The sequence below is a fragment of the Geospiza fortis genome, unplaced genomic scaffold (assembly GCF_000277835.1).
Source record: "Geospiza fortis unplaced genomic scaffold, GeoFor_1.0 scaffold159, whole genome shotgun sequence".
In the NCBI taxonomy this organism is placed as follows: Eukaryota; Metazoa; Chordata; class Aves; order Passeriformes; family Thraupidae; genus Geospiza; species Geospiza fortis.
In genome coordinates this window covers 283,427-294,297 of record NW_005054563.1, presented here as the reverse complement: position 1 = coordinate 294,297, position 10,871 = coordinate 283,427, and the positions used below count along the sequence as shown (strand labels likewise).

The window sequence follows — 10,871 nt, the reverse complement described above, 5'->3', positions numbered from 1 at the left end:
CCCCCCAACCCCCCCCCCCAGCCAGTGAGTCACAACCACATCCCCACAAGACCCCAAACCCCAGGGGTTTTGCTCTCCCCCGTGCTCCCCCAGCAGTGTTGGGGCACCAGAACCCCCAGACAGACCTGCACCAGGTCGGGCGTGAGGCGCTTGGCCCGCAGCCACTTCTGGAAGCGCTGTGTGCGGCGCAGGGCGCGCTCCAGGCTGCAGCTCCTGGTCCTGAGCAGGGAGGTGCAGATGCGCTTGTCCGCCCGGTCGTGCTGGTACTTGGAGGTCAGGCGGGTGATGTCCACCAGCCGCCAGCTCTTGGCATCGTCCGTGTAGTTGCCCGAGTAGCTGAGCAGGGAGCTGGGGGGCAGCTTTAAATGAGAAGAAAGCCAGGTGTCAAACCTGCCAAACCAAAAGGAGAGCCCCACGGAGAGCGGGTTAAAAGCCGCACGGACACAGCGCCCGCCCCGCTGAGCTGCTCCTCCAGGCTGGCCCCTGGGGATTCCTGCCATGCCTGGCAAAGGCTGAGTCGCCCTGGCTGGGTGGCCCCAGGGTGAGCAGGCTGAAACCATCAGCTGAGGAAATGTGTTTTGGTAAAAAAGTCCTTCTTTGCTTCCCACCAGTACCATCCCTTGTCATGAATGCTGCCATGGAGTGAAGGGTAAAACACCCAGACTGGGTCTTTTGGGTAGAGGGAGGGAGGAAAGGGAGAGGGCTGCAGGGTTTTGGTTCATGAAGAATTCCTGGTGTTTTTAAATTTTCCTATTTCTAGACAAAGTGTCCCAAAAAGGAGTACTTGGCACTTTAAAGGACTCTCCTGATGTTAAAATCTCCTGACAACAAATGCAATTGGGAATATCAAAATGACCTCTTGTTTTGACATGGTGGATTTTGTCAGTGCATGGGTCTACCTGTCTCCCCCAACATCCCTGCCTGTATTTTCTCCCCCAACATCCCTGACTATTTTTCAGCCAGGATGAGTGACCTCCTTGATATCAGCAGAGTTTGGGGTGTGATGGGGGGACAGGGTGTGATGGGGGGACAGGGTGTGCGTGCCCTGGGCGTGCAGCACCTCTGTAGCCATGGAGATCTTGCACTAATTCGCTCCCCCTCCACAGGCACAGGAGGGGAGCATATGGGCTGGGTAATTGGGTAATTTTTTTTTGTTTCAGCAGCCCCCTCAGCCCTGCCCACACGCGCGTCGTGCACGCCGGAGCCGAGGAGCACGGTGCCTGCTCTGGGAGGGAGTCTGTAACCTGCTCTTGGAAAATGGCCCAACTCTGACCTTTGCTTTGGCCAACATCCTGCCCTTGCTGCCTCTGAACCCTGCTGCCCTTAGCTCTTTGTCCAAGTGCGTAGGAAAGCACGTCCTAATTTAATCTCACCATAAATTAAAGCCGGCAGCTCAGAAGTGAAACAGGAGAGGCAAGAGGTTCCCAGCAGGATTAGCCTAGCTGGAGTTTCAGACAGCTTACAAGACATTAACAAATCTGAAAGCTGAAGCTGGTCATTTCTTTCAAGTTCCATTTGGGAAATTGGCACAGAGGATTAATTTTCTATGATTTCAGGCAAATAACTGACTCAGTGACACGAGCCACCATCTGCAATCAGAAACCGATCAGATGATCCCTCCTGAAGGCAGCATCCCACTCCCTTTCCCATCACAGACCCTGTGCAGCTGAGCTCTGGGCCAGGCATAGGTGCCCAGGATGGGTGAAACCCTGGTGCTTCCCCTGCTTTGGCTTTCAACTCCTGCCATGTGCCTCCTTCCAAAAATTTACCATGGAGGATGACTAGAAGTGGGGCAACCTTGTGAGAACAGGTTGGTGGATTCCAGCATTTCAGTTGTTTGGGCATTTTGCCTGATATGAAACTGAAGATTCCCTACAATTAAAGTACCTGACATGATAATAAACACTTTGTTTGGGTTTGGGTTTTTTGTTTTGATGGATTTGTTGGTGTTTTGTTTAGGTTTTTTGGTTTTGGTCTAGGATTTTGAGCTAGGATTAAAGAAAAGAGAATAATTGCTGTGCCTCACTGTGATTGTTGTGCATCAGGACCCCTCCCAGTGCCTAATCTGCAAAGTGGGCACAGTGTGCCAGGCACGTACTGGGAAGAGATGGCTCTGGGCTTTTTCTTTCTTTCTTTCTTTCTTTCTTTCTTTCTTTCTTTCTTTCTTTCTTTCTTTCTTTCTTTCTTTCTTTCTTTCTTTCTTTCTTTCTTTCTTTCTTTCTTTCTTTCTTTCTTTCTTTCTTTCTTTCTTTCTTTCTTTCTTTCTTTCTTTCTTTCTTTCTTTCTTTCTTTCTTTCTTTCTTTCTTTCTTTCTTTCTTTCTTTCTTTCTTTCTTTCTTTCTTTCTTTCTTTCTTTCTTTCTTTCTTTCTTTCTTTCTTTCTTTCTTTCTTTCTTTCTTTCTTTCTTTCTTTCTTTCTTTCTTTCTTTCTTTCTTTCTTTCTTTCTTTCTTTCTTTCTTTCTTTCTTTCTTTCTTTCTTTCTTTCTTTCCTTTTTTTTAGTTAAGCACAAATATGCCTTGTGACTTGACTCAAGCTTGTGTGTTCAGGGGAGCTCCTATGAGGCAGAGAGCAGGAAAGTGCCACCTCTGGTGTGCAAGCAGCACATGGATGTGTGAAATGCAGGGCTGAGCATTCATTTGAGGGTGGATGGAGTGATTCCCTCTGCAGATCTCTGGGGGGAGAACCACCCTGGCCTGGGAACCCGCCATGGGCTGCAGCAAGTCTGTATTTGGCATCATTTCTGGGCAGCACAGTGCTGGCCTGGCACATTTGCTGGATACTTTCAGGATTCATCATCAAGTTGTGCTGTAACCGCTCCCTCTCGTACAGAGCTTTTTAGCTAAGGGCCAGCAAATCCTCTAAGACCTTCAGTAAAAATCTATGCAAATAAGTGAGTCATAGATTACAGATTTTAGATGAACCCAGAACTAAATGCTGAAGAAACCCAAATTAGTTTTCCTTTGTTTTTTCCCTGAATGAAATGAAGTATTTTGTTTCAACCAAAATAATTTTGCTTGCATTTGGAATTTCTTTTTTTTTTTTTAAAGTAAGCTAAGTCTTAAAACAAAAAAATTAACAAAATGGCCTATAAGCCCCCTTCTAAATGAATCATTCCAGTTTTTTCAGTCTTCTTTCCCATTATTTTTGGACAAAGCTCAGGACCAGCATTGGCACAAGTCTTTGAATAGTTTTGGTTGGCTCAGTTCTGCAGTATTTTGAAAATCTAATATTTTACAAAAACTTCCACTGCACTCTGCTCTCAGTACAGTTGGTAGACAGGCTTGGTGTCCTCATTTACAGATGGATAAAGTTGGGCAAAGATAAGGGAAGTATAGAACATTAGAGCACAAGATGAGTCACCAGCTGTTCTGGGAACAAAACTCACATCTTCTCACTGTGAACGCATGTCAGAGCTCCCAGAAATGATGGAGAATTAATGAAGCATGTTCCAATGTGAATTAGCACAGAGAAGCCCAAGCGCCATCCACCTTTGCGAACACGTGAAAAGGTACGAGGGCGGATCAAAGAGTGTAAGCACCACTGAAATTTCCCCAGTTTCAGCTCCCACTTGCCAAAAAATAATCCCAGTTTTTCAAGAAATCAAGTGGGAGAAAAGGTTTTACCCATGCAAGGAAAGCCTGAAGCTGAGTGAGTGCTCAGGAGAACATTTTTAAGTTCCCCTTCCCAAAGCGCTCACAGCAGAACTTCACGTTATCACTTACGTGTGGGAAGCCAGCTGCAGGCTGGTGGGAGAGAAAAAGAACTGTCTGGCTTAGGGAGCCACTCTGTGTCCCCTGAGGCAGGAGAATTGTGCTCCCACATGTTTGTGGCTCTGCACTCCTGGAGCCCAGTGGGACCCTCTGCATGCCTGCACCCCGTTCCCGCTGTCCCCTGGAGGAAATCCAGCACGGGGCCCTCCTGCCTTGGCTCACGTAGCACCTCTCCCCCACAGCCCACTGTGCAGCTGGAACCCCGCAGCCAGAGGCACTTCTGCTATCTTTGGCAGGGCTGAGGGAACCTGCATGGCCCCAGCTTCCCCAGTGGCCAAGTGGGAGTAACCAGGAGGGAGCTGCTTTGTACCTGGCTGCAGTTCCCTAAAAGCCATGCACAGGTGAGCAGGGATGCAGCAGGTTGGGGCAGCTGTGGTGCCATCCTGCTGCAAGGCATAAAATGTAGAGCAGACCCTACCCTGGATGCACCCCTGGTCCCTGCAGACCCACACCAGCCCGGCAGCCAGCTGAGCATGCTGGGCTGATTGCAAATCCACGCTGCATTTTGGGACAGGAATCCAGGCTGGGCTGGGAGAAACCCAGCACTCAGCCCTGTGCTCCTCACTCACTGCATTTTGGGAATCCAGGCTGGGCTGGGAGAAGCCCAGCAATCACCCCTGTGCTCCTCACTCACTTCTCACTCTGACACTGTGGATGTGGAAAGCAAAAGGGCAAAGTGACAAGGAGTGGGACCCCCAGTGTGCAACAGCAAGGAGTGCTCTGGCTCAGCAAAGCCACAAGCTGCCTTTTTCCAGCGGCAGTGGAAGGATGGATGTCTGGTATTACAAGTCCATCCCAGAGAAACCATTATGGTTTTACTATGCTGCGTTTTATAGGATAGTTTAAGATAAAAATGGTGATTTGTCTAATACTATACTACTTACATTATAGCATTAAAAATACAATTTTACTATAATAATTTCTTCTCCCCCAGGCTTTTATATCTATAAAAGAAAGTGCATATGGCTCTATAAATCATATCAGACCCAATAAACCCTTCCTCTGCCAAGCACTGCCTTTGACTTTTTCCTCAAATTCAAGTGGCAACATTTTCCCTGCTGTCATCAGATACGCTCTGCTTTTGAGCCTAAAAATGATTGGATTGGTCCAATGACCACTTGGACAGTGTGTGTCTCATCAACAGCGAGGCAGATGCAATTTCTGCCTTCAAGTTCTCACACAAATCTCCCCAAAATGTACCAGTCATTTGGCTGCGTGCTATTTTCAAGCGTGTGGGTAACCTCATGTGCAGAAGTCCTCATCCCTCAGGCAGGTTTAGATCCCTTTTGATCTTAGTTAAAACGTGAAATTCTGCACATTCACGTTGTTGCACCTGGTACGGAATTATACAGCATGTTTGTATGTTTGTAGTTAACATACCCTGTTGGGAGCATACAAAGCTAAACCCCCTTTTGCCTTTAGTCAGTTGCTCATAATGAAATACTTCCAGTAAATCTAAACAGGCTGATTTCTTCCTTCACTCTTCCCTTCCCCCATTGCTGCCTTGAGTTTTTTTCAGAGCCCATTTCTAGACAGACATTTGTGCCTTTTACTCCTGCTTTCAAGTTATCATTTAGGGCTGAAGTCTGATCATGTTTTCATTGCTTTAAAAGAAAAGAGACAAAGCATGAACTCACAGGCATTAATTAAAACACTAAGTGCTGTAATGGCAGCTGGGTGCTAAGCTGCTCTTTGCATTGTTGCTCATGAAAATACTTGGAAATTCTAACAGGCAGCTTTCAAATTACTATACAGAAGGCTTTAAAAAGTTACTCTGCTGAGTTTCTGACCTTATCTCCTCTTTAAAGAACTTCTTGCATATGGATGTCCCAATGCAGGCGTTGCATTTATCAAGTCCCAGGAAAGTCCGGCCAAAACTGTAGCTGGGTTTGACGTGGGGCACAGACGGAGAAGCTGCTGCTGCTGCTGCTGTGGAAGGGTTACAGCCCAGAGCCAAAACCAGGAGCAGCATCAATGGATCTGCAGCTCTGGAGCAAAGGCAGCATATCCAGCGCCCCATCTACAGTAGTGGAGAGCTCTCTGCTTTTTTGCAAGTTGTCCCTCTCTAGGATTTCAGTCTCTTTTTGGATGACTTCAGCCTGCAGCGGTGAGCCCCGAAACACAGCCGGACACTCTGGGTGCAGGAGACACTGCTGCAGTCCCCATCCTGCCAGCTGGTCACTGGCTCTATTGGCTTGAGGTTTGGGTGGGAAAGATATGCTGTAGGGTGGGGAGAAGGAAATACATGGAGGATGCAGATAACTTGGGTTGCCATGGTTATCTTTCCTCTCCTTGTTGCAGCTGCTTTGGCCCCTGCTGACCCTCCCATCAGCCGACTTGGGAAACAGCACCAAGAAGTGCTCATCTGCTCTTGGGGCAGACAAATGAAGGATATCCTGTCGCTGGAGAAAAGGGCACATGTGGGACACTTAGTAAAAAAACTGATTTGGGAGGAGTAGTAGCATGGCAGAAATGCACATTTTACCAGAAGCCAGACCTTTGGTGTTGCTTTACTCCTGGAGATTTGTGGTGGTGCATGACATGACTTCTTGGATGCTTCCTTGACCCTTCTCTTGAAAGGCTGTCAGGTGGAATCATCACTATTCTGTTTCTTGAAGACAGCATTGTTTAGCAGTGGTTGCTAAAAAAAGGAAAGCAGGATAGCCTGCAGCTTTCCCAAAATTCCCAGCTGATAGAGCAGCCTGACCTCTACACCCCTCTTGGAAAATGAGGCTTTCAGCAAGACTTGTGTGCTTTGGAATGTCTTTTCTTGATGGTCCTGGCACTGGAAAGAAGCTAGAGAAAGGGATGGGGGTGAACTCAGGAGAATGTCAGAGGTTTCAAATAGACTTGGAGATTACTGTGATCACACCAAAAGCTGCTCTTGTTAGGACAAAGACTTGGAAGTTATAGAAACTGGAAGTTTCCATAAACTGGAAGTTATGGAAACCCATGCTGGCCTGGGTACTGGGGACTATGCCAGGAGATCTGGCAGGATGCTGCTCAGGGCCAGGGAAGCACACCTTGAAGGAGCTGTGCTGGCACTGGGCCTGGGTCCTCTCCATCCCCAGCTGCTGTGTTTTCAGTGACACAGGAGACTCTCCTGGGCCATATCTCACCATGGGAGCAGGGAGGAGCAGTCTGAGCCTTTGGAGACTTCTTATCCCTCCAGCTGGATTACTTGCATCAAGTGGCCAAGACATTTCCCAGCACATTTTTAATAGAAGAAAAGGTGCACTGTAGCCATCCTTTATTGTCCTCTCTGGTGTTTACCTGATGGGCCTAAGGGATGTGAGAGCTACAGGGATGTGTGCTGGGCTCTGTGATTACCCCTCACTCTCTGAACAAGCTGCTGGGTGATCCTGGCAGTGCAAGGCAACCATTTAAAGCACAGAAACTCCTTAGTTGTGACACTTGGGGGATCCTGGGTCTCTCCTTGGCTCCACACCCTCATGGGAGGTTGCTTCACCTCCTGGTGCATCCCTGTGCACAAAATGGAGATGGTGAGGTTTGGGGTTTGTCTAGAAGGTACAGCACTGACAGAGGAAGATAACAATGCCTTCTGAGAAGAAAGGAGGATATCATGAACCCTGCAGAAGCTGCAAAGCAGAGGGGCTGGGCAGTGCTAATACACCAGCAAGTGCATTCAGCACAACGCTGCATTGAGCCATCATCACATTTGGCCTAACACTCCAAGGTAAAGCTCTTTGAGACATATTGGTGGAAACAGACAGAACCAGAGCTAAACAAATATTAGCTGTGTCCCACTTCCAGAAGTTTATCCCTGGTCTTTTCTATTGCTGGTACATTGTTCCTCTCCCCTCTGCAGGAATCAGCCCTGCCCACAGTTTCCTGCCAGTAGCTCTGCAAATTTGGCCATGCCCACATTGCTCCCTGCCCAGCTCTTCCCTGGATGGTACCAAAATTACACACCAGCAATCTGTCTTTATCTTCATTACGTAATGCATAAACCACGTACCCTTCAGTTTCTTTACTAATTCAGTTGCCTCCCTTCTGTCTCCTGTCCTGTGCTGTGATTTTAAGAGCAGGCACGCCAAGGCTTCCATCTCCTGGTGCCCCAGCCTCTGCTGCCCCAGGGAAAGGCTTCAGCCTCTGGGGGTGGTAATTGAGCCTTTCTCAATGCAAACCCCAGGGTCTGGCACAAAACCCAATGCATGGGCAGTGGGCTTTCTGTGCTATTAAAGATGCCTCAATGTCTGTGTTGTTCTTGCTCTTTTGTGTAGTTCAGACACATGTAAAGCAATGTTTATGTCTCCCTAGGAACAGCACGTGTAAGGGTGCTTTTGTACAGTGTATCACGCCTGCATTACCTTGAAGCGTTATAAAAGCAACTTTTTATTCAAAGAATGGGGGAGCAGGTCCATCGTGACCACCTCAGGCTTGTTGCTGGCATTTGCATTTACCCCCAGGGTCTGAGCTCCCTCCTTCCCTCAAACATTTCTGCTCAGGCTGGGCAGTCCCTGAGCACAGATGATGTGTGTAGGAAACATTCATGCTCACAGCACTGGAAAACCAAAGCTTAAAAATGAGTAGATGTATATCTGAACTAGCCAGAGAGGCAGGTGAGAAACCACAGCTTGGTGAGTGTTGTGTTTGCGTTTGTTTTCCTTTCCTTCTGGTGACACGGTGGTACAGAGCTGTTGTGGTCAGGTGGAGAGCAGCCAGGTCTGCAGGAGCCTTGCAGATCTTCTCCTTGTGCCAGGATGTGGGATTTTCAGGGCATGGATCACCTTGGTGTCTGCTGGAAGCAAGGGCTGGCCCTAACAACCCCATGGAACCTTCACAAAACATGCAACAAGAGAGACTCCTATGTAACACTTGTGAGAACATGGCCCTAACAGAAAAGCCTTGTTAGTGTTCTAGAAGTTATAATTTCTAACAATTTCTAAAAAGGATCAATATGAATGTACTGCTCTATTGAGTCAGAGCTACTGCAGAAAAGCTTTTGGAGTGGTTTCTACCAACAGAGATAAAAGTTTTTATTTAGCCTCTGATCCTTCCTTTCCCCACATGCCATGAGGGGTGTGGGAACACACCTGGAAGTACAGCCCCACTTCTGATCACAACCACGTGGGCAGAGGAGCTCCTGGGTCCCAAAACCACCCAGTTCCTGCGGGTTTGGGTGGGTATGGCTGTGATCTCCAGCTGCTCACCGAGGTGGGAGAGGGCCTGCCCTCCCTTGCTGCTGGTTCTGGAGGAGATCAGGAGAACACAAGCTGGTTTTTCCCAAGTATTCATGGGATGAAATACTTTTACTTAACCCACCTCCTGATTTCCACCCAATTCATGAATGCAATCCAGGTGTTCCTCTCTGCCTCTTTCCACTGGGACACTGGAAATGACTTTGCAGATCAGGAGACCTTTAAAATTAGTTTAAATTAAATAAATAGTTTGGGATAATCACCAATAAGCGTTTCAAAGCATCCCAGATGAAGCTGCAGAGGAGCAGAAGGTGCAGTGCTGCTGCTCCTCAGCTGACATTGCCACCAGGGTCTTTGCTGTTATTGACCTGCACCTGCTCATGGGGATTTTGCTGCTTGGCCAACCTAAACCAGCAGATTTTGGGTGTCACATCATCTCATCTTCCTCTCCAGCCCAGGTTTGCAAAAGAGCCTGCTCAGCAAGGATGGATTGCTGGGCAGGTTGCAGGAGGGCTGCATCTCACTGCCACACACAGAAAGGAAACAACAGACAGGAAAAATCAAAGTTTTGCTGGAAGAGGAGAGGCTCCTGCTCTTCCTGAGGCCCTCAGTAATCCCTGCCTGGGTCATGCTGCCTGCAGGGCCCGGATAAGACCTTGGCTGTCACACAGAGCAGCTTCACAGGACAGGGTGGAAAGCAGCTCAGGGCGTGGTGCAACCACGATTATTATTAATAGCATTTTTCATTAATCACATCCAAGATAATCATTAAACTATTGCCAAATAATCAGTACAGACTTGGTATCAAACTGCTTATCACTTCAATCCCAGTTCGGGCTGGATGTGTGGATTAATAGCTGGAGCAGCTTGACACATTTTCAATTCTTTCAAAACGAAAAATGTGACTCTGAATGCTACAAAACTCCCAGCACTTGGGAGGATGCGATCACTTCCTTCTTCTCTGTTTTCCTCCCAATTGCATGATTATGAAAGAAACATCTGTTTTGAAGCGATCTGCAACAGAAAATTTTTGTTCCAGTTGGATTTTTAATGGACAGCTTCTGTTACAGAGTCTTGTTCTCTCCAACCCTGTTTCTTTCCCTTTTTCTTTTGCTGAAAGATGAAAGAGAAAGGAAGAGGAGGAGAAAAAACTCAAGCAAACAAACCCCACTGCCCAGACTACAAATACAGACAGGAAAAGGGGCCACTGAGGTGTGGATGGTGTGAAGCTCCACAGCTGAGCTGGCAGAAAATGTTTGCACTTCAGTTCTCTTTGAGAATATTTGATGTTGTGTGTGTATGGATTTTTCTACATTTTGAACATATGAATGAATGTATTTTTCTACATTTTGAATGTATGAATTTTTCTACATTTTGAATACTAAAAGAGTGATACAAATTTGACCTTTTTTTTTGTTTCCTCACCAGGGAATAATTCTTATTCTGTGATAATCTTGGATGCAATTAATCTGAAGCAACAATAATCGAGTATATTAATTATATATAAAAATAGGTATTGTTCTGTATCTGCCGTATTTTTGGATTTTCCCTGACTCTGTTCTTCTGCTGCAGAAGAGGAAACCTGTTGTTCTTTGGGAAGTCTTTACATTCTGGTAGGCAAGCTGGAAGAAAAAGCCAGTGAGAAGAAAAGCCTCAGGCACTGCAGCCAACGCACAAGACCAGTTCTAGTTTGTGAGAGGTGAAATGTCAGTACCAAAGGCCACTGAATGCTATCAGCTGCTCTGGTGTTTCCAGCATTTATGGGAGGCCATGCCAAGCAGCAAAAACTGTGGCAGAGGATCCTGGATTTTGGTGCATCACTATCCACAGACTGAAAATGAGATGCAGGAATCTCGAGCCTAAGGGAAAATGACAGTGGAAAGAAAATTGGCTGCACAGCAGAACGGGGTGTGCTGGTCACTCCCTGCACGAAGCAGG

The 10,871-nt window shown here is 47.2% G+C and overlaps 1 protein-coding gene across 2 annotated transcripts in view; it reads right to left on the bottom strand.

The window, feature by feature from the left end:
- Nucleotides 1-5,975, bottom strand: part of DIPK2B (divergent protein kinase domain 2B) — a 17,812-nt gene extending 11,837 nt beyond the window's left edge. For both annotated transcript variants that reach the window (XM_031064161.1, XM_005429651.3), the window contains exons 1-2: nt 5,562-5,975; nt 126-390 (exon numbers count right to left, since the gene is read on the bottom strand). In XM_031064161.1, the coding sequence (XP_030920021.1) occupies nt 126-390; nt 5,562-5,791 (495 nt within the window). In that variant the 5' untranslated portion in view covers nt 5,792-5,975. The remainder of the gene's footprint in view (nt 1-125; nt 391-5,561) is intronic.
- Nucleotides 5,976-10,871: the final 4,896 nt, after the last annotated feature.